At 50.5% G+C, this 21,465-nt stretch overlaps 8 protein-coding genes across 8 annotated transcripts; 6 read left to right on the top strand and 2 right to left on the bottom strand.

The window, feature by feature from the left end:
• Window positions 1–3,585: 3,585 nt before the first annotated feature.
• Window positions 3,586–4,940, top strand: PG994_009739 (uncharacterized protein; the record flags this gene model as incomplete). Its single annotated transcript, XM_066861148.1, is given in 4 exon segments — window positions 3,586–3,621; window positions 3,709–4,037; window positions 4,052–4,280; window positions 4,398–4,940. 4 exon segments carry the CDS (start codon window positions 3,586–3,588, stop codon window positions 4,938–4,940), a joined length of 1,137 nt encoding a protein of 378 aa, XP_066713318.1.
• Window positions 4,941–5,236: 296 nt separating this feature from the next.
• Window positions 5,237–7,773, bottom strand: PG994_009740 (cysteinyl-tRNA synthetase; the record flags this gene model as incomplete). Its single annotated transcript, XM_066861149.1, has 3 exons — window positions 5,237–6,283; window positions 6,333–7,478; window positions 7,543–7,773. The coding sequence occupies 3 exons, from the start codon at window positions 7,771–7,773 to the stop codon at window positions 5,237–5,239; spliced, it is 2,424 nt and encodes an 807-aa protein (XP_066713319.1).
• A 780-nt stretch (window positions 7,774–8,553) lies between these two features.
• On the top strand, window positions 8,554–10,116 carry PG994_009741 (uncharacterized protein; the record flags this gene model as incomplete). Its single annotated transcript, XM_066861150.1, has 1 exon — window positions 8,554–10,116. One exon carries the CDS (start codon window positions 8,554–8,556, stop codon window positions 10,114–10,116), a length of 1,563 nt encoding a protein of 520 aa, XP_066713320.1.
• A 2,042-nt stretch (window positions 10,117–12,158) lies between these two features.
• Window positions 12,159–12,671, top strand: PG994_009742 (uncharacterized protein; the record flags this gene model as incomplete). Its single annotated transcript, XM_066861151.1, has 3 exons — window positions 12,159–12,171; window positions 12,241–12,568; window positions 12,635–12,671. The coding sequence occupies 3 exons, from the start codon at window positions 12,159–12,161 to the stop codon at window positions 12,669–12,671; spliced, it is 378 nt and encodes a 125-aa protein (XP_066713321.1).
• A 3,072-nt stretch (window positions 12,672–15,743) lies between these two features.
• Window positions 15,744–16,240, bottom strand: PG994_009743 (LSM domain-containing protein; the record flags this gene model as incomplete). The annotated part of the gene is made up of 3 exons (XM_066861152.1): window positions 15,744–15,858; window positions 15,931–16,060; window positions 16,132–16,240. The coding sequence occupies 3 exons, from the start codon at window positions 16,238–16,240 to the stop codon at window positions 15,744–15,746; spliced, it is 354 nt and encodes a 117-aa protein (XP_066713322.1).
• Window positions 16,241–16,740: 500 nt separating this feature from the next.
• On the top strand, window positions 16,741–18,548 carry PG994_009744 (tryptophanyl-tRNA synthetase; the record flags this gene model as incomplete). The annotated part of the gene is made up of 9 exons (XM_066861153.1): window positions 16,741–17,043; window positions 17,106–17,191; window positions 17,258–17,307; window positions 17,361–17,425; window positions 17,463–17,581; window positions 17,642–17,751; window positions 17,811–18,070; window positions 18,122–18,175; window positions 18,234–18,548. 9 exons carry the CDS (start codon window positions 16,741–16,743, stop codon window positions 18,546–18,548), a joined length of 1,362 nt encoding a protein of 453 aa, XP_066713323.1.
• A 995-nt stretch (window positions 18,549–19,543) lies between these two features.
• PG994_009745 (uncharacterized protein) lies at window positions 19,544–20,893 on the top strand (the record flags this gene model as incomplete). The annotated part of the gene is made up of 4 exons (XM_066861154.1): window positions 19,544–19,830; window positions 20,125–20,140; window positions 20,396–20,485; window positions 20,543–20,893. 4 exons carry the CDS (start codon window positions 19,544–19,546, stop codon window positions 20,891–20,893), a joined length of 744 nt encoding a protein of 247 aa, XP_066713324.1.
• Window positions 20,894–20,914: 21 nt separating this feature from the next.
• PG994_009746 (uncharacterized protein) lies at window positions 20,915–21,415 on the top strand (the record flags this gene model as incomplete). Its single annotated transcript, XM_066861155.1, has 1 exon — window positions 20,915–21,415. One exon carries the CDS (start codon window positions 20,915–20,917, stop codon window positions 21,413–21,415), a length of 501 nt encoding a protein of 166 aa, XP_066713325.1.
• Between the last annotated feature and the right edge of the window lie 50 nt (window positions 21,416–21,465).

Raw genomic sequence — 21,465 nt, forward strand, 5'->3', positions numbered from 1 at the left:
TAAGCCAAAAGCAAGGAGAAGGAAGATTTAGTCATCAGACTAGATCACACCATCAATGCCCTCAATACTCAACTACTCCTCTTGATACGGTACTTTCTCCCTTCTCCATGTTTCATCAATTTCTTCAGGTTCCATCTCGCTATAATTATTCCTCCCTGGAACGCTGACCAATCCCCGACAGATCGGACCTTGTCGCTCTTTCGGATACTTCCTTCGAATGGAAAAGCATACAGGGAACTCAGCTCCAATCTATCGATGCACAGATCAAATCGTTACGGGGGGGATATTAACAGAAACTCTCACAGCACAGCCGCTGTTGCAGAACTCTGTAAGATATTGGAGAAGCCTCACCAGTCATTGCTTGCCGTGCGACAACACCAGATCCTGGAAAGTCTTCGTTTCGACTTAATGCACGATCGCGAGGAAGGGATCATCGAAGCACATGAGACGACTTACGACTGGATATTAAGGCCAGAAGGACCGTTTGCCACATCTGCTCTCGAGTCTTCAAGCAAACTGCTTCAATCGTGGCTGCAGCAGAATGGCGGCATCTTTCTTATCATGGGAAAGCCAGGGGCCGGCAAATCAGTTCTGATGAAAACGATCAGCAGGCACGAGAACTTCCACGATAGACTGACCAGTACATAGAATGGCTCGCAAGTCATTGTGGCAACATTCTTCTTCTGGAACGCTGGGAGTGGTCACCAAAAGTCCTTCCAGGGCCTCGTCCGAAGTCTCCTTTTTCCATTCTATCTCAGGCGCCCGAACTAATACCTGCGGTATTCCCAAAAGAGTGGGAAGAAACGACACAGTTCTCCGGTCAGTCATGGACAGCTCACCATGACCATAAAAGGATCAACGCGGTATTCGAGGAACTATTGCGTTCAGAGCTCACGTTTCGCAAACGCAAGTTCGTATTTCTTATCGATGGCTTAGACGAACTGGAGGGCGATCATTACCACATGGTGGAGCGCATCAGATCATGGTCGACAACTGGGGGTGACAATCTCAAGATCTGTGTCTCGAGTAGGGAGTGGAACGTATTCACTAATTAGTGGATTCTCAGATTGCGATGGTCTCCAGCTACAGATGTTAACACACGAGGATATGTTCGGACTGCCAGAGACACATTAGCAGGCAATACCGACTTCAAACGTCTCGAGATCTCCAACGAGGAGCTCGAGACGTTTGCTGAGAGTTTAGTCGAGAAGGCGGAAGGTGTATTCTTATGGACCAGCTTGGTCCTCCGACTGCTGCAGGAGGGTCTATCGGACGGTGACGAGATGCGACATCTTCAGACCAAGCTTGACGTACTCCCCACCGAGCTGGAGGACCTCTTCGAACATATGCTTACGTCAATAAGGAGGGGAGATCAAGCTTACGCCTTCAAGATGATCTTTTTTGTTTCAGGGGTTTCGTCCACTCTTAAATCGCCCCTTCTGTTTCAAATGCTTTTCCTGGACCTCATATACGAAGGAGACCACGCCATGGACCCAGCCGAAGTACTGGCTTCACAATACCAGGGCCTAACTCAAACAGAAGTTGAAGAACATTTGCAAACGAACTTATCAAAGCTTCGAAAACGACTTACGGGTCGTTGCAAATGTCTCTTGGAAATTAGACAAGCCGAACCCTATGATCCTGATTGGCCGACCGGACAGAATCACACACCACTATACAATGAGACTGTTCACCTGACTCATAGGAACGTCAAAGAGTACATCGAGGGCGATAAACCTATTTCCATACTGAACAGGTTTGCCGGCGGAATCATTTGGGAGGCCGACCATCTGCAGACTCTGACAGCACATTTCAAATTCTTGGTCAAGTCTGGACATAAGTTCATGGGTTGGCCACACTCAGAGGTTAAAGCTTGCGATCAGTATAGGAAGGGCAACGGTTCCAGCACCTGCGCGATAAAGGGATTCGCGCTTTGGTTCACTGCCGACCTTTCCTTTACCCTTTTGAAGCTTCGACGTACTATGGCTCTCACGCCGATTTACATCATCGAATTCCTGAAACATATTTCCACCTTAGTGGAACATATAGAAGGAGGGAAATTTTCTCAAATCCACTTGCTCGAACGGGGCTTTTTACCAGGAATGCGGTACTGCACACATCCATCTTGACCAAGGTTCCTGGATAGAAGAACCAGTTCTGGTTTGTAGCTGGGGGAAAGACATGGGTATGCATGTCTCCATTCCTCATCTTTGTGGATCTTTGGCGATTCCTGAGCTTTTTGGCACGGGGACATCAGATATAGGGTCTGATCCAGGGGAAATCCATGATCCAGCTGGGTTAATTCGATATACAGCTTTCCCTGACATGGCACCATCTGGAAATTCCGCAGAACCAAACATTAGGCGGGCGGAAACTTTGGACCTCATACTAAGTTATGATCTCCATGTTGATCGTATGTCATACGGGTGCCTGCATGAGGAGCGCGTGGAGAAATGCTATGATTGGACTGTTTGGCAAGTCATGCTATTCCGACGACTTCTAGGAAATTCTGAGCATATCTGTCCCGAAGATATGAATTCTCTCTTCATCAAGCTTTTGGGCCGAGGTATTGAGACTCAGTTCTGCCTGGAAGTTCACCATAGCCTTTCTAGGAACCACCTACAAGACTACCCACTGACATCTTACCCCTCTTGGATGTCTGCGGATCGGGAAAGGAATTACTCGTTGGCAGAGATCTGGACAGACCCAGTCGAAAAGGTTTCGCAACCATGTGATATTGATCGGGTTGACACAGATCGCCCCAATCATGAACCGCTTGCAATATTTCTCCTTGCGGAAGACTCCAAGCTTGCCACAATGGCTAAAGAGAAGGGAGGGGTGCTCTCTCTCGCGGATATTTTCGATTACATGGGTATCCGCCTTGACGACAGCCAGACAAGCAACATCAAAATGCCAACCATACCACACTTAGATGGATGAAAGCTATGTCCCCGGAAGGCGTTAGACATCTACGGAGATGATGAAGAAAGCAGCTGCGGCATCCTTGAACTAATGGGTGAATATCATGGGTCAGCTACCGGTGATCCAGACATCAGTTGGATCAAAGACCCATGAGTAAATATATTGGAAAGCTTCAGGGGACGGATTGTATGAAATAACTTTTCAAACCTCGCTATCTACACATAGTCGAACGGGCCACACTATTCATTCCATTGTACTTGATTACGTGAGACCGCTGATCCCTAGGATTACCTGGATTTGGCTTTATATACTGCTTAGCTGCACAGCTGGGATCCAAGTAAAAAATCGGTATTTTCTCTCTAGAAGACGTGAAAATTGAGAATTAGATAAGATAGATTGCTCAATAAGGCTAGTTATGTCTCCTTCTGAAAGGCAAACTTGGACCATCCACGAACATCGCTGCCATATTTCCATAGAATAACTGAAAATGGCATCAAGGCGACGCATATGCCTCCTAATATGGAGCCACCGACATTGATATCCAAGCGAATGATCAAGAGCTTGCCTACGTATGGGAACGCTGCTGCGAATATAGACCGGACAAAGTTATTTATAGCCAGTGCGCTATTGGCGTGCGCAAGATAAACCTCGGTCAGGCAAAGAATGCCTGACATAAAACTCAAGATTGACCCGCTGCCGGTGAACACACCAGAAAAGACCTGAGCAAGCGCCGGTACTTCAGGAAAGGACGTCCATGAGAACCAAAAACAACAAAGATCACTACAGCGGGCCCCGAGCCACCGGAGCAGCAAGGGGACGGGCCAGAGCTACTACGCGCGGCCGACGCGCCTCTTCGTCCTCAACGGCTACCTGGCCATGGTGTGGGCCGAGTGGCTCGTCAGCGTCGCCTTCGGGGTGCTGGCCTGGTTCTACCTGGACCCGATACTGGTGGTGCAGGGCAGCTTCTGGGTCTTCTTCGGCTTCCTCTGCCTCTGGACGGTGCAGATGCAGTGCATCCTGCAGATCCTCGTGAACCGCGTCGCGCTCCTGCTGCTGACGGGCTCGGACCGGCGCTGCACGAGTCGGCTGCGGTGGGCATCGCCGCCTTCGTCGGCGTGATTCATATTAGCTGCTTCGTCGTCTGGATCCCCGCCCGCCTGCAGATCTCGGAGCGCTGGATCGAGGCCAACCGCGTCTGGGACCGCACCGAAAAGGCCCTCTTCGCCGTCGCCGACATTGCGCTCAACATGCTGTTCCTCTACCTCGTCCGCACCAAGCTCATCGCCAACGGCCTGCAGAAGTACCGCCGGCTGTTCTGGACCAACAGCGTCGCCGTGTTCTTCTCTCTGTCACTGGACGTAAGTTTTTTCTTTTTTTCTTTTTTTCTTTTTTTCTTCTTTTTTCATTGTGGTGATTCGAAACAAATCATTGCAGATAAAAAGGGCACTGGAAGAAGCTGACAACAACATCCCCAGGTCATCTTAATCGGCGTCATGTCCCTACCAGACGATGCCGTCTACCTCCAGTTCCAACCGCTCGTGTACCTCCTCAAGCTGCACATCGAGATGAACCTAGCCGAGCTGCTCGCCAAGATCGTCCGGGCGAGCAACGAGCTCAACGAGTGCGGCGGCAGCGGCGGCGGGCAGATGATGAACAAGGCCGCCGCGATCGACTTCGACATATACTCCTCACACACCAACACCACGACCGGACAGGGCAGTGTCCTTGCCCCCTGCACCACCGGCAGCACCACCATCGGCGGTAGCCTGCCATCCTACCCGGCCGGCGTCCGGAGAACCAATAGCAACAACCACAACAACCACCACATTGACCTAGAATTGGGTTTAAGTATACCACCATGTAGTAATGACGAAGACCATGATCATCGCCGTTCGGAGAGCTGGGGAAAGGGAAGCGCAGAGGAAGACCGAAGTATAGAACGCGAAGCAAGACGACTTGGTGTTGGTGCTAACCCGACTACGGGCGCGGGTCCAACAGGCATCAGGAAAAGGTGGTAGACCGAGTATTGAACGGAGTTCCTCAAGCAGCGTTTTGATGGAGATATCATCTGATGGTTCATAAATGGAGTTTCAAAAAGGGGACACAGCGAGGAGTTTGGGGGTTTAGACGAATGATGTAAAATCACAAGTAGCCGAAGTGATCTATGACTTGAGTGCCAATCAAAAGCATTTTAAGCAATCCCGACAATGGGGGGAATGTTGCTGCCGGAAAGACAAGCAAAGAGGCAGGTGCTCATCAAAAGGAGAGGTGTATTCGCTATCAGATTCACGTGAAATGGCTTTCCTTGTCCGGTTTAGGCCGCACCCCCAAGCTTGGCTTGCCACTCTGTGTTGGCCTTCTTCTGACGGTCCCAGTCCTTCTTCAACTTCTTGAGTTGACTCTTGGGGACTTCGCTGCCGTCTTTCATCTTGGTGGGCATGCCATCAGCGTCCCACTCGCCATATCTTTCGTCGCTTAGGTACATGTCCTCGGCCTTAGCCTTGGCCTTCTCCCACTTCTCCTGGTCAGCCTTCTCGCGTGCCAGTCTGGCCTCTTCCTTGGCGCGCGCCTTCTCAGCCTCCTTAGCGGCCTTCTCGTCGCGCGATTTGATAAGCTCTGCAGCCGGGATGAACTTGATCAGCGAAGGCTGGTTGTCAGGCCTGTCGTCCAAGTAGACGCCGAGATTTGTCAGGTCATAGTCACGGATATGGTCGCTGAGAGCCAATATCGGCTTCTTGACATCGGGTGATAGGGTGGGCGCCACACGACGCAATTCGTCACGCAAACGAGAGACGGAACGAAGATAAGGCATGCCCAATTGCTCTGGATCGCGCACCCCTGACGAAGCAAGATGGTCAAACTCGGTATCAGGCGATTGCGAGAGAAGGCTTGTGATGGCATCCGATGACTGAAGGTCGAGGCTTTGGACGTCCTTGACAACTATCGCACGAACATCCTGGTAGGGTTTCACTGCAGCGGCAGGTTCCAAGTTGGCCGCCGCGGCCGCAGATACCCAACCGAGTCCGTCGTATGGTGGCTTTGCGTTAGCATCTAAGCCAAGGATACCCACAATCTTGGTAATCCACCTGGCAATTGCTTCCAGAGAAACCAAGTCCACATCCGATTTGTGCTCGGCGATATGGATGTTGGCCTTCCTGATGAGTTCGAGAATGGCGCGCAGTGCTTGGGGAGTATCAAAGGAGTTGATTAGTCCGGCTTCCAGATCCTTCTTGGCCTGTTCCAGATCAGCTGCCAAGCCCTCTGCTGGTTTGCCGCTAAGTGAGAGATCCTTGACACCGCTCTGAGCTGTTGTGATGCCACTTGCTTCCGCAAGTAGCGCTTTTGTGTTGATGAAAAAGTTCTGAAAAGTCAGCGTGCTGTCCTCAGCTCAACGGGAATGACACACTTACATTGACCGCACTCTCCCAATTGTCAGCTTGGGTCCGCATGTCAGGAGAAATTTCAACTCCATCATTCCATCTACCCAACAGGAAAACAATTCGCATGGATCGAGCCGTATAAGATGAGGCCAGCGCATCCTTGATAGTCTGGAAGTTCTTCAAGGACTTGGACATCTTGGATCCCGATATCGAAAGATGTCCCATATGTAGGAAGTAGTTGACCCAATTGTGTTCGTGGCCATGCTCGCAGTAAAACGCCTCACTTTGCGCCAGTTCGTTATCGTGGTGAGGGAATGCGAGATCGACGCCACCAGAATGCAGATCCATGCGCGAGCCGAGGTGGTCAGAAGCCATCACGGAGCACTCAATATGCCAGCCAGGTCTTCCATTGCCCCATTTACTGGGCCAGTAGGGCTCGCCAGCCTTCGACTTCTTCCACAGGGCAAAATCGCCCGGGCTTTTCTTTCCTCCCAGACTCTTGGACAGAGAGCCCTCGCCCTCCTCCTGAAGGGCCTTGTCACCTCGGCAGTCCGGTCGCAGTCTGGCATAAGGGTTTCCAGCCTTCTCGAATGAGGTAATGTCAAAGTATACCGACCCCTCGGCTTCGTAGGCGTACCCCTTCTCCACTATCCGCTCGACGAACTTGGCGATCTGCGGGACGTATTCGGTGACCCTTGTTACGATGTCCGGGCGGAGAACATTGAGGTTGTCCATGTCATCGGTAAATTCGCCCTCCATGAACTTGGTCAAGTCGGTAAACATGGACTGGTCGCTCGTATCAATGGTCTCCTTATACAGAGAGTCGAGGTAGGGCAAGAGAATCTCGTCCGCCATGCCGAAGACGGAGTTCTTGCTCATGGCAATGACGGCTTGCGTCATGTTGCTGATATGCATCTTCAGCTTCGCTTCGTCGTCGCCGGGTCTTCCCTCCCCAGAGATGGTCCCCCCAGCCAAGACCTTGCCATAAGCCGCATCTCTCCGCGGTATGTAGTTGTTGGTGTCGAGTTCAGGGCCCTCGGGATCGATCAGGAGCGGGAGGTTGCTTTTCGCGTAAGCTTGGAAGGCAGCCTTTGCCAGTTCAACGATCTGCGCATCTGTGTAGCCCTTCTTCTTTTCCAGGTCGAGCAATCGTTGCCTGCGAGCTTTGATGATGATCTGGGAGAAGCTGGTTAGCTAGGCCGGGGACTTGACTGCTTGCGCGGGTGGGCTCAGCGCGTACTTTGTCGTCCACATCTGTAAAGTTCATGACAAACTTGACGTCAAATCCGAAGTAGTGCATCAAGATGCGACGGATAATGTCGGTTGAGACATAGTTGCGGGCGTGGCCGAGATGGCTCTGATCGTAGACAGTCGGACCGCAAGCATACCAGGAGAGTTTGCCCTTCTCGATGGGCACGAATGGCACCGGTCCGCCGGGTTTCAGCGAGTTGTGGACTTTGATAGAGTCCATGATGGTGGGGCGGGTCGCGATGCCTCTTCTAGGTACAGCTAGTGTGCGAAAACGGAAAGCTACGATTTGGGGGCTGATGCGACGAGAAAGGAGGATCATCAAGGCCTAAAAGGAACAAGGACGCCCCCGAAGTAAGGAGAGGAGATTGGGCGGTGGGCAAAAAGGAGGGAATACGAGAAGACGAGGCGGAGACAACCAGAGAAATGTGTGTCACGTCGAGAGTCAGCTCACGGAAAGCAGCATATGGTGGTGGGAGCACACTAGGCTTACATTAAGAGTCACTCATCAATCAATTCTGCCGTGTCCGGGTTGCGCAACAGTACCCTGGGTAGTACCTACCAGGAATGCATAACTGGGAGATCCCGCGATTTCGCAGCTGCTGATTCGCCATTGCAGACGTAGTATTATCAGCCTTGCATGGTGTGGGTAATCTGAGCTCATATTGTCCAATCAAGCCCATACAAATCCGGCCCAGCTTGGCGGGGTCGTAAGACCAAACCCAAGCCACCCCTCCGTCAATGCACTCTCTCCATCAACTGTCTTCAGCCTTCCAATTGACGTTCTGAAATTTTTGGATGGCCTAACCTCACAGTTTCGCGACAGCTAAATTCAGCGGAGCGACTCACTGCTCTCGTTCATCCTCCGACGAGGGCTCCCAAAACGACTGGACCAAGGACAACATAGAAGCTTTTTCCTTTTCTTTTCAGGTCAATATTGATCTAGTATTCTACAACCCATTTAATTCCAATCGCATATTTGTATATGCCGATCTTATTTATGATGGGCGCCGCTTCTCCGTTCCTCGAGCCTGGCACTCGAACCAGTGCCAATTCGCTTGCCATTGTCCATCTGTCGCGCGACAACCTCCTGCCAGTCATTTTGCAAGAGAGCAAAGGCGAAGTCGACGGTTATGCCGAGGGCTCAGTCATCAATACGCGATTCGGCTCCTTCCCCCACACGACGTTGATCAACCAACCATGGGGCGCCCAAGTCCGAGCTTCCATCGTCGATACCGGTTCGAGAGGTCGCAAGAGAAAGCTGCAGGATCAAGAAACCGCCGTGGAGGATTCTGAGGGAGCTGGTTCTACCACGACACCAGGACAAGCTACACCGAAAGACCTCGAGACTGCCTCAAGTGGTTTCGTTCACATTCTACCGCCGACACCAGAAGTATGGACAACGAGCCTGCCACACCGAACCCAAGTGGTCTACACGCCCGACTACAGCTACATATTGCATCGGATACGCGCCCGCCCCGGCATGCGGATAATCGAAGCTGGTGCAGGCAGTGGAAGCTTCACGCACGCTTCCGTACGGGCTGTGTACAGTGGGTATCCCAAAGCAGACGACGACGCGAGGGGAAAGGTCTTCAGCTTCGAGTTCAACGAAACGAGATTTCACAAGATGGAGGCCGAGGTTGAAGCTCATGGGCTCAAGGACCTGGTCAAGGTTTCCCATCGAGACGTTTACAACAATGGCTTCTTGGTCGACGGTAAAAGTCCTGAAGCCGAGTGTGTTTTCTTGGATCTGCCAGCACCTTGGAAGGCGTTACCGCATCTGTCACGAAGCAAGCCAGCCGGTGTAGAGCAGGATGCGCCCTGGGTATCACCTCTGCGATCCGATCGCACCGTTCACCTCTGCTCCTTTTCTCCCTGCATCGAGCAAGTGACAAAGACGGTGGAGGTCATGCGTCAACTAGGCTGGATGCAGATTGAAATGTTCGAGGTTTCCCACAAGCGAGTCAATGTGATGCGTGAGCGTGTGGGCCTGAACATGCCGACAGATCGAGGTTCTAATCTATCACCCTACGATGTGGGCGAAGCAGTGCAGCGGCTTAGGGAAGTTGAGTCGAAATCCAAGGAGTTTCACGAACGAACCCAAGGCGTAGAGAATGGAGAAGTGGACGTCGACATGGATGATGCGCCGGAAGCGCAAAAGACCAATGGCACTCCCGCAAAAGGTGCCAATGAATCCAAGGCTCCCATCTCCTCTTCGGCAAAGCCATACATGATGGGTCGGCTCATTCACAGGACGGAGCCGGAAATCAAGACGCACACATCATATCTGGTGTTCGCTGTCATGCCACAAGAGTGGACCGAAGAGCAAGAAGCGGCGGCCTTTGCCCAGTGGCCTTGCGGTAGGGAAAGCAAAGTCATTGGGAAATTAGACAAGGAGTCGAGGAAGAGGGAGAAGAGAGAGCTGCTACACGCCAAGAGCAAAAGCAAGCGAAAGCGAGGAAAGGATGGAGAAGCCGAAAAAGCAGGAGAAGCTGGAGAAACCGAGGTGGACAACGAGCAGGATCCGAAGCGATCCAAACCAGACCCGCAAGTAGCTTCTTCTTGAGTTTGTCTATCGTACAGTCTATCGTACATATAGGACCAACACGTATATAGTAGACGCATCAGTAATTGATACCCCATTTCGTCTGCCATTCTGAACTTCATATTGTTTGACATGTTGTTCATCATCAATGCCGAAATACATGGATGAGTCAAGGCGCAGGTTTGTAACGAGTGACGATCGTTGCTTTTTACCCCACACTGTCAGGGAAAATAAGCATTGCCAAGATGCGGGAAGTGCTTGGCACTTGCTGTTTCAGAAACAGCTTGACCAATGCTGTCCCTAGATCGTATCCATCAAAAATGGTACATAAATGAGATGTCAAGGTGCAGGGTGGCAACAGCTTTCAAGGTATCATCGCTTCTGAACAGGAAAACCCACGAGCAGAGGGACCGAAGAGCCACGATTCCTGGTATGTAAGGTTATATTCCAAGTGCACTGATTTTCAGCCCTGAAGGCCCTCCTCGTATTCAACTTCAATGGATCCTGATTCCCCATAGACGCGGTTCCCGCAAACACGACAACTTCGAGTTTATGGCATTGACAACTGTCAGTAGATGAAACTGCAAGGGCTAGCTGTCATTCACACCAAAACAAGAAGATGTGCGTCGCTCTGCAATACAATGCTTGCTGACCTGGGGCGAAGCGAGTTCCTAAGGTTTGATTCGGTGTCGCCTTAGCCAATAGATGACGCCAATATAGCCACGGGCGAACAGCAGGTTTTACCAGGTTTGGCCACCAGTCCCTCAACTCCGACCTGAGTGCTCCAACATGAGTGTTACTGTGCTGGGACTGAACATGGCATAGCCCATGGGGGAGCGGTAGGCGGCCTTCGCGGTCTCGCAGGGCCGGCCCCGAACAGGATGAACTGAACTGTGTGAGTGGTGCCAAGGCGGGGTAGGTTACCATGATCCCATCAATCATTTGAAGTCAATTCAATTCATTAATCGGCAAGTGCCTTATAAGCTTGGTCCGTTTTGAAATCGTCACGCTTGCATATACGCTAGACTCGTGCTAGGCTTCGTGCTAATCCATTCAGGGGACAGGCGATATGACGGGTCGGGAACTCTGACTTCAGACCACCTACCCTTTATTTTCGAGGCACACCACCCTAGGATCACCAATGCCAGCCTGTTCAGCAAGAACACTTGAAACATGTCAGCTCAGTCGCTGGACTGGTTATGGTACGGATAAGGGTACCACTCTGTACCACATGCACAGTGTATTCAGGCCCCCAGAATGATACGAGCAAAGGGACATGGCCGGAACCTGACTCAACCATCAGCTCAGGGGCAAAGATCTGATCTGGTGGGGGTGGGGGTCGTGGATGTGGAATCAAGCTTTGCGGCACTGCTTGGGGCCGCGCCCGTGCCGCTTAGCCGGGATGGCTGAAGCACGACGCCGATTACGTACTCCGTGGAGGAGTGAGCTGGCGTTTCGAAACCCCAACCCGTCCATTTCACTTCCTCCATTCACACCCCTCATCACCTTTTGAGCTTGATTCAGGGTCCTGTTTGGTTCGTCAGCTTGTCAGCCGGCTAGCTAGCTTGTGGCTTGGTGGTTCATTCCTCCAATAGTCGGTCGACCGGCTATCGGAACTCAATATGACACCACTGGCGGCACCAGGGCGGACCAATGATGGAATCGGTCCAGGCACAGACAGTCTTGTTTGTCCCTCATGTGCATGATGATGGCGTAGATCTGGACCTTTGACCAGTGATGCCCCTCCCGCCGTCCTAACACATTGGCTTTGACACCGCCTCCTGCCATCATCAGTCGAAGACAAGGCTAGTGTCACTGCTTCCCACAGACACGTACGCAGTGGGGTGAAAGTCAATCGGGCTATGTATGCTTCTTGTCATATTGTGACAACAACCGGTTTCCACGTAGTCAGACTCCGAATATAAGTAAAGCTTCATAGGCCCTCGATATTCAACTGTCTTGACTTCATCATTCCCAGCAGCATTCAAAACGATACCTCACCACCAACTATCATTTCCCAACCCAATCCACTTTCCCCTCCAAACCAAACAATACCAGTCAAGATGTTCGGATTCGGTACGTTGCCTTCCTTACTTCCATGTCGTCTTATGACACATCCAGCAGCATCACTAACAATCCCCCCAGGCGAGGCCAAAGAACACCGCGATGACGTCTACAGCGACGACTTCAACCCCCAGAAGCACGAGTCCTCCTTCCTGCACGAGGCCGTGGCCGGCGGCGCCGCCTTCGAGGCGATGAAGCTGTGGGAGGACCGCCAGCGCAAGAACGGCGAGGTCGTCAAACACAGCTTCGCCAAGGAGGCCATCGCCGGCCTCGCCGCCGCCGAGGTCGACAAGCTGGCCGAGACCAAGGGCATGGACTACCTCGACCGCGAGAAGGCCAAGCACCACGCCAAGCAGCAGGCCGAGCACCTGTACGAGCAGCAGCACGGCCAGTACGACGACTACAACCCGTAAGTTCCATTGTTGTCCTTTCTCTTTGGTTGTTCTTCAAACCACGACTAACGGCCCATGCGTAGCAACAACAACGCTCGTCACGAGTCCATGAACTACTAGACGTCGACTTCTCTACTCAATGGGTCGGGTCGTACGCCATAACGCTTTCATGAAAGTTCCATAGTACAATTAGCATCATGAGTCCTATGACACAATAAAATATCGTTAAACATCTAAAACCATCATTAGGTCCTGATATACTACCGCTTTTGAAATATATCCGATTACTTACGGTGCCATTGGTATAGTCGTTTTGGGAGCTTCTCTTATAATTGCCCTTTCAGTAACACGACCATGCTCGCACCGGTGACTTTGATGTAAATCTAAGAGCAAGTCAAGTCAACTAATAAGCGCCAAAGTCAGTTGTAACTGAAACTCCTTGGCAGCTCCCGTACTCGTTCTCATGCAGCATTGGGTTTAATAATCGAGGGCAGCTTATCGGATGGATACCGGCATGTTGTTGCTGAAGTAGGCATGCCGGAGCTGGTCCGGCCATTGGGAACTTCAAGCTTGCAACCTTCAGCTATTGCTACCTTCGTATTGACAGGAAGCGCCTGTATTCATAAATCATCTCATCATCGGGCTAAAATATATTTGGACAATGTTGGTAATATCATTGCTAGTAGTGGTTATTATGCTCATGAGCTCCCCTTATATTCAGGTTTACCAAGATTGTAACTTGTCGCTATCCATTCACTTTCACGACAAGAGGGAAACACAAGACACAAAACATATAACGTATCCCACAAGCGAATGTCCCATACAAGCGAATGTCCTATTTTTTTACACCCCTTTTAATAAAATATAAGTTAATTTTACTATAACGTATTTAAAATATTAAAATTAATCGGAATTTTTATCTCTAGATACTTTTATATCATTTTAATAAGTGCGCGTATTATGCCCGGGCTCTCCGCAGATTTTATAGCGCTATAAGCGTGTCTAAACGTCCTCGTACGACTACTCCTCCGACGCGATTCGTTTTATAATTATTTATTAACGTCCTTTTAAAACTATAGGTCTTTTTTAGCTTATATACGAAATGATCCTCTATCTTATAGCCGTTTTTTTTATACGGCGGCGCCGGTTAAGTATTTTATTTACTTTTCGAAATGTCGCGTTCTCACCTTTTAAAAAAATAACTCGGTATATAATATACGTTATAGCTTTTATAATTTAATTAAAATTAATTAAAATAAATATCGGAGAGTTATTTTAATATTATACGATACGGTTTCGAACGTATTCGGTTTAAGATTAAGCCTTAATTAGGTTATTTAAAGTTTTTAATTCTTAAAGAAGAGGTAGGCCGGAAGACGTCCCCGGAGGTGTTAAAATACGTAGCTTTATATCTAATTATGAAATAATATATTCCGGATCGTACGGGACGAGTCCTGTCTTTCGAAAGCCTCCTCGTATATTCGAAACGATAAAAGTCGCCTGGAACGCTTTTAAAAACGCTGGTAGGAAGTCCTCCTTTAAGATATAAGTAATATGCGCCCGTATAAGATATTTAATTTCTTTCCCGTACGCTTTTTTTAATGTACGAAAATAGCCGATATTAAAAGGTTGGAGCTTATGCGACGAATAAGAAGGCATATAGAGTATAATAATCGAGTTTTCTTTATAATAGAGTTTAAAAGCTATCGAGTAGTAATTTTCGTAGCCGTTTAGGACTAGGAGGCGATAATAACCTTTCGTACGAGACCTAGTATATTAATTAAAGTGTCGAATCTAGTCCTCGCCTTTTTTATTCGTGGTTCAGCTATTTTTAGTGACTGCGATTACCTAGTCCTTCGGTAATGGGCTGTTTTCGTACTAGGAAGAGAGGTGCGTTTTCCCGGCAAAGATGATGTACGGAGGGATGGCGTAATCGTGTGATCCGACGCCCTGAATAACTGTAACCTATTCCTGGTTCTCTTACTATATTACCCTAGGCTTTCCGCGTCGATCGGAGGTGGTTATAATTATTTCGGACGAGATTTAGTTTATAAAAAAGCCGGTCTCGTCGAAGTTATAAATATCCTTTTTTTAAATCCCGTATTTATAAATTATATTCCGTATAAGGGTAAACTATACGCGATACGCGTCGAGATCTTCGTAAAGGATTTTTTAATAATCGATTCTTTAGTTAAAACGCGTCTAGAGGTTTAGTTATTATTATACGAAATTAGAGGCCTAATTAACGCCGACGCGTCTCGCGTCGTGTAAATTAAATAATCGATTCGTTATATTTTTTATATTATTTAACCGGGGAAGAAACGATCGCGTATTTAAATTAATAATATATCGAATAATCGTATTTTTTTAGAATTTAAAAGCTTTCGAGAATTCGTAGGTATTTCGCGTCGTGCAGGTTAGCCATTTCGTCTACGCTGTAAGGTTTTCGATGGGACGTAATAGATTAATACAGCTTTTCGTACGCTTAAAATTAAGTCTTCCTGGAGCGCTTAAAACGTTAAAATTATATCACTCTCTTTTTAAAGTTATAGCATTTTCGGACATAAAAGAATATAAAAAAAGGTTGAGGCTATGAGGAAATTTGTGAAAGTGGGATATTCGCTTGTGTGGGATATTCGCTTGTGGGATACGTTAGCCCAAATAAAACAATACTAATTAGTCTATGGCACGTAGAGATGAAGCAGATTATACGTGTTGCGAGGTAGTGAGATCAGATGTCCGGAAGTGTGTACGACTGGCTTTCTCCAACGAATGGGAGAGATTCCATCACAAGCCACCGATCGAAGTCAAGTCTCTGTAGGAAAGACGGTGAGCTGTCAATACTTTCTATATGGTATGCCCTATGCTCGGTTGATTTCAGTTGAGCTCTCGCCTGCTGCAAATCGCTAACGCTCTACAGTGCGTAGTCGGGTATACATAGACCTTGCAAGGTGTCGGCCAAGGGTGGCGCTTCTCCCGCTCGTAAATACCTGGCGACCTATATGATAATGCTTCCAGCTGCGAGAGGGGGGGTCGTTGAGGAGCTAGAAGCCACTTTCGCCAAGGGATGAATGGATTGCGCAACAGCACCACATCTAAACGCTTCGGTGTCTTTTCATTTTGACCCTGTATTTTGCCCCAAACGCCATGGAATAATAAGAATCATGACCCTGTCGTGAATGAACCCGTCGCTTATCCACGGGGGCCTCCGCGGCCGCTTGCCCTAGCTCTGCTGACTGTGGCCCGTCCTCTGGCCAATCCGACACCGCGGCCTCGAGCGTTTCGACTGCGGAACATGGGTGCGTTTCTGGTAGCGATGTTAGTCAGTAGTTCTCTCCCATCCTCTCTTCCTCTCGAGGGTCGCAAGGTTGGTCCATACTTCAACATGTCGGGTACGATAAAGAAGCGCACATGGCTGCCGCGAATATAAACCTGGTCGAGATGGCTGACACGTCCGTCGCGTGCCGTGACGGTGATGTCTTTCAGCTGCACGTTCATGTTGTCCTCGGCTGGAGACGACTTCCGTATTAGCAAATGCTCCCGCCGACGTTGAGGGAAAGGAGGAGAGGAAAAGACATACCCTCTAACAGCTTGCCGCGATACGTCTGGCCAGACGTGATCTCGAGGGTGACGATATGGCCCTGAGCCTCATTAAGGAGTTTGATGGGAATACCGATAGTAGACGTCATCTTGAAATAATATTACGGGATCAAGCCGAATGGGCGGTTATCGATGCTTGCTGTCAGATTCGTCGCGCGTCGCGTAATTGCTGGTTCAGCGGCTGGCGGTCTCAATCGATTAATCTTCTAGGCGAGGCTGCAGTTGAGTTTAAACATTTGGAGCTCCCTCTAGCTTGGCTGGGACCACCGACCACAGTTTTGCCGGCTGCTGCTCACCGAACTTGACCGCCTTCTTGTTTGGCTCACCTAGGTGAACAGTGTCCTGAGCTTGACCCCTGCCAATTTACCCCACCAAGACCGGAAGCTGCCCCTCCATTGAACCAAACGACGAGCCCCGACTGATGGACGATTTTGCGACAGCAAAAGTTGAGTTGACTCACCTCGTCTGACTCGAAGCGATCGCTGCTTACATTTCCTGGCCATTCTCGAAGCAACAACGCGCCCCGAGTCTGACCGAGAGTCGTTACCTTCTTTTTCCAAGTGGCCACTACAACCAATTATCCAAGACGATGTCGACAGAGCCCGAGGCGCCCACGCACGCCGCCCCGGCCGCCACGCAGGATCCCACAGCCCCCGCGCCGACGAAGCAGCTGGTCGACCCCTGGAACGTGGCCGGCGAGATCGGCGAGGACGGCAAGGCCAAGGCCATCAACTACACGAAGCTCGTCGAGGAGTTCGGCACCAAGCTGATCGACCAGGCGCTGCTGGACCGTTTCGAGCGCTTGACCGGCCACAAGCCCCACCGGTTCCTGCGACGGAAGATCGTCTTCAGCGAACGTGACTTCGGTCTGATCCTGGACAAGTACGAGAAGGTACGGGCGACACTCCGGCAGAGAAATCGATCCATTGGGCATATGTTGACTGGGGCTGCTAGAATGAACCTTTCTTCCTGTACACAGGCCGAGGGCCTAGCTCCGACAGCATGCATATTGGCCACACACAGATCTTCGACTTCTGCAAGTAAGCATACTCGGAATACATTATACTGGCAGTTGGCGGTTCAGACAGGGCTAAACATACAATTAGATGGCTTCAAGATGTGTTCGACGTGCCGCTGATCATCATGCTTACAGATGGTAAGTTGTTGCATTGCTCAAATCACCGATGCAAAATGCTAAAGCATGCGCAGATGAGAAGTTCCTGTTTTCGGATAAGCGCACTGTCGAAGAGGTTATGGGATACACCAAGACCAATGTGAAGGACATTATTGCCATTCGGGTTCGACCCCGAGAAGACCTTCATTTTCTCTGATTACGATTTCATGGGTGGCGCATTCTACAGAAACATTACCAGATTCGCCAAGCTAGTGTCCTACAATACCGCACGAGCTGTCTTTGGGTTTGATGAGAGGTCAGCACTTTACGATGCTCGAGATTCTGGGTATGACCCTTGATTGCTAACAATGAATAGCTCCAACATTGGCAAGGTCCACTTCGCCAGCATCCAAGGCGCAACGGCCTTTGCCTCCTCTTTCCCGCATATCTTTGGCGAAGATGAGAAATACTCCAACACCATTCCTTGTCTCATTCCTGTGCTATTGACCAAGACCCCTACTTCCGTCTCACACGAGACTGCGCAGCTCGCTTGCACTATGCCAAGCCCTCGCTGATTCACTCTCGCTTCTTGGATGCCCTCCAGGGACCTGGTTCGAAGATGTCGGCCAGCATCGACAGTTCTGCCATCTTCATGACAGACACAGCCAACCAGATCAAGAACAAGGTCAACAAATACGCTTTCTCTGGAGGCCAGGAGACAGCCGAGGAGCAGCGGAGGTTGGGCGGCAATCCGGACGTAGATGTCTCATACCAATATCTGCAGTTCTTCATGGAGGATGATGATGTAGGTTGCTCCTACCATTTTTGTATCTCACAGCTTGTTAACAGTTTCTAGGAATACGCAAATATTGGCGAGAGCTACCGAAAAGGAGAGATGCTGACTGGCGAGGTGTGTATAATGATCTACCCCTGAATTAGATGGACGCTAACGTCGTTACAACCACTAGCTCAAAGCTATTTGCATCAAGCATCTGCAGGAATACGTGAAGGCCTTCCAAGAGAAGAGAGCAAATGCCACCGACGAGGTGGTTGAGCGTTTCATGTCGCAACGTCCGCTCAGCTGGAAGGGCAACCCGCGTGTCGAGAGGGTCGTTCCCGTCAAGGACAATGCAGGAAAGGGTGAAGAAAGCGGTGCCGGCGGAGACGGGAAGATGACCAAAAACCAGCTGAAGAAGCTCGAGAAGGAGAAAATGGTCGCGGCTAAGAAGGCCGCCAAAGCCAAGGAGAAGGAAGAGGCCGCGGCCGCCCAGCAGGCGGCATAGAATTTACTGCATATAGAACTCAATAGATTTCGAGGAGGAATAAAAAGAACGTGACCAGCCAATATTCATCCTCACTCCTGCCTTCCAATCTGAGACGGAGTCACGAGTGTGGCCCGCGACCCTTGATAGATTGACCGGAGTACTCTGTGCGGCCGCATGCTGTCCTCGCCTTTTTACACCACGATAACAGGCCATCGCAGGCCATCTCTAAATCACCATGAATGGTTTGGGTTCCGTCATATGATTCCGACGAAAGTCATCCCCTCCAACCCTTTTCCCAGGAGTTACCACGCTGGTGGTTCTCGATCTCAAGTATGCTGGTAATCTGCTGGCGAATCAATGTCAGCATGACAACCTCTCACTGCAGCCATGGTTCCAAATCTTGAATTCGGCAATGAAGAGATGCGGTGACCAGGTACTTGCTTAGCGCATCATATCACCGTTGAGGCTCAAATGTAGCTAGCTGTAATTCTCCGCCGCTGCGTGCCATTTCTGCCACCCTGCTTGAATGTGAGAAACTCGGGAGTTTGCCTAACATCAAACATCCAACGAGGCGAACAGTCTGCGCCAGACCCGACACCGTTTGGAAAAGAGCGCCACTGTCATCACCTTGCAGCATTTCCCTGTAACCTTTTCTCAATTAGCTGAAGAAGACAAACATCGCAACCTTGCAAAGTGAAGAAGATTCTCTCGGGTCTAGTCAAACATGGGCAACCATAAGAAGCGTGGAAATCACGGAACTGAACACCACCACAAGACCCATCACCACCGACATCATCACCACCACCACCAGGAGCCAGAAGCTCTTGCAGAAAATGTCGCATATAACTCCACGCCGACCTGGTCTCCTTCGACCGTGAGGGGGTCCATCCAGTTGCCAGACGGTAAGTGTCCCACATCACGAATGGGGTTCGACACAGGAGTACGTGCAGCGCCGAGCTGACTGTGTCTCTCATCAGGGAAAATCAGATTTAGGCTATCAGTGTTAAAACGCCATGCCTGAAGTATCCTACCCGGCATATCCACCACTCAATGATAACCTGGGTGCCTCTTCCGCATGGACGGGCAATCCCGCGCCCCTGTACGGCCAGCACTTGACGCCAAACAACGTCCCCGCCGCCCCCCAGCAGCCGAGCGGCATGAGCGTCGGGGTCTCCTCGTTGTCGGCGTCAGATCGTTGTGGTTGTACTGTCCACTGCATCCACACCGTCGGTGGGTCGGGCAGCAGTGATGACGATGACGACGACGACGACGGGTCCTCTGATTCGTCGTCGCAGTCAGAGTGCGCAAAGAAAAGGAGCAAGAGGTCCTCGAGGTGCAGCAGGTACCGCTCCAAAGAACCCAGTCGGCACCGTAGCCGGTCGCGTCACAGGATCGCGACGCATGACCACCACAGGCAGACCGAGAAGGAGGCGCGGTCGCGGCACAAGGTCGACAGCTGGCTCGGGAACGACATGGCGCCGCACTACTGAACAGGTGGTGGAAAGGAGATCGATTTACGGCTGGCTGGCTGGCGTTTCACTGCTGGTGATTTGATTTCGGAAGACCTTTTCGTGGTCTATATATGTAAATGTAGTGGCACTACGATGATGGTAAGTGCTGGGTTTCCTTGATGGGGTTCCATAGCGACGCGGGGATCAAGATGTCACCAATATATACTCGAATGATCAGCTGTGTCATAACATAATCGTCTCACTTCATAAATAGATAGGGCTTTCATAGTATGCATTTTCCATTCCATCTGTGTCAGCTGTGGAAGCATCTATGGTTCTTTTCTGCATGTGTCTGTATTTCTCCCTCTGAGCTTCGAGACGACCGGCTGCTTATCCTGCTGCCAATCAGAACAGCCCCATAACCTTGATGTTCTCATTGCCCACAGCCAGGCCCTCGGTGGCGTCCAAGTGCTGGATCCACTCATCCATCAAGCTCACGAATCGGTTCTCATGGCGGGTCTGGGCACGGGGCTCGTAGTTGGGTCTCTGCTTGACGAATAGGTTGTCCTCGTCCGTGTCCTCCTCAATGACTATGGCGCCTCTCTCGTCCTCGTCATCGCCCGAGTTGATCACGGGTTGGGTCTCCCGGGGTGTATTGTCACCGGGCTTGTAGGCGGGTTTCTTCTGCTTGACGGAGAGGTTCTCCTCGTCCGTATCCTTCTCGATGTCCATCGCGCTTCCCTGGCTGCCCTCATCCTCATCATCATCCGGGTCGTCTGCGATGATCTCCTGGGTAGTGGTAGCGACGGCTTGAGCGGCGGGCTCGCCAGGCTTCTCGGGCTGCGTCTGCTGCTGCTGCTTCTTCTTGTAGACCATGCGCTCTTTCTCGGCGTCGGCCTTCTCGACGAATAGGCGGCGTCCAGTGGTGAAGATATGGATGAGGATGGCGATTGTGGCCCAGTTGAGCTTGCTCAAGTCTGGGCCCGTGTTATTGGACAGCGCCGAGGTATGCTGCGCGGCCGTCGTCTGCGGCGTCAGTCCACCGCCGGAAATGCTGTGCTGTCTGACGGACTCCAGGATCGCATTGTAGTAGGTGGCCTGGTTCTTTTTGGTCTCTCCCAGGAGCTTGGTCTTGAGGGGATTCTTGCACATGGCCGTCAAGCACCCGATGAGAAGGGCGTCGATACGGAAGCGGATTTGGATAGGAGCGGCATCAGCCCGCATTCCGAGTGTCTCAAAGGCGTTATCGAGAGGGGCTTTCGAGACAGGGGAGGAAAAGGCACGAAACGAAAACAAGATCGCTTCCAAAGGAAAAACGACTTGCCCTCAGAGGCCGAGGCCTTCTTTCTAGCGCGAGATCTTCCCATTTTTCCTAGTAACTTAGAGGACGATAGTGGTTTTTTTTCCGAGCGGTGCAAAAAGAAAGATTTATAACTGCGCCAAAACTGAGTTCAGTTGTATTCAATGCATTACCACCTTAACAC

Source organism: Apiospora phragmitis (genome assembly GCF_038363925.1).
Source record: "Apiospora phragmitis strain CBS 135458 chromosome Unknown utg000009l:1.0-1189150.0:1.0-1190623.0, whole genome shotgun sequence".
NCBI classification, from domain to species: Eukaryota; Fungi; Ascomycota; class Sordariomycetes; order Amphisphaeriales; family Apiosporaceae; genus Apiospora; species Apiospora phragmitis.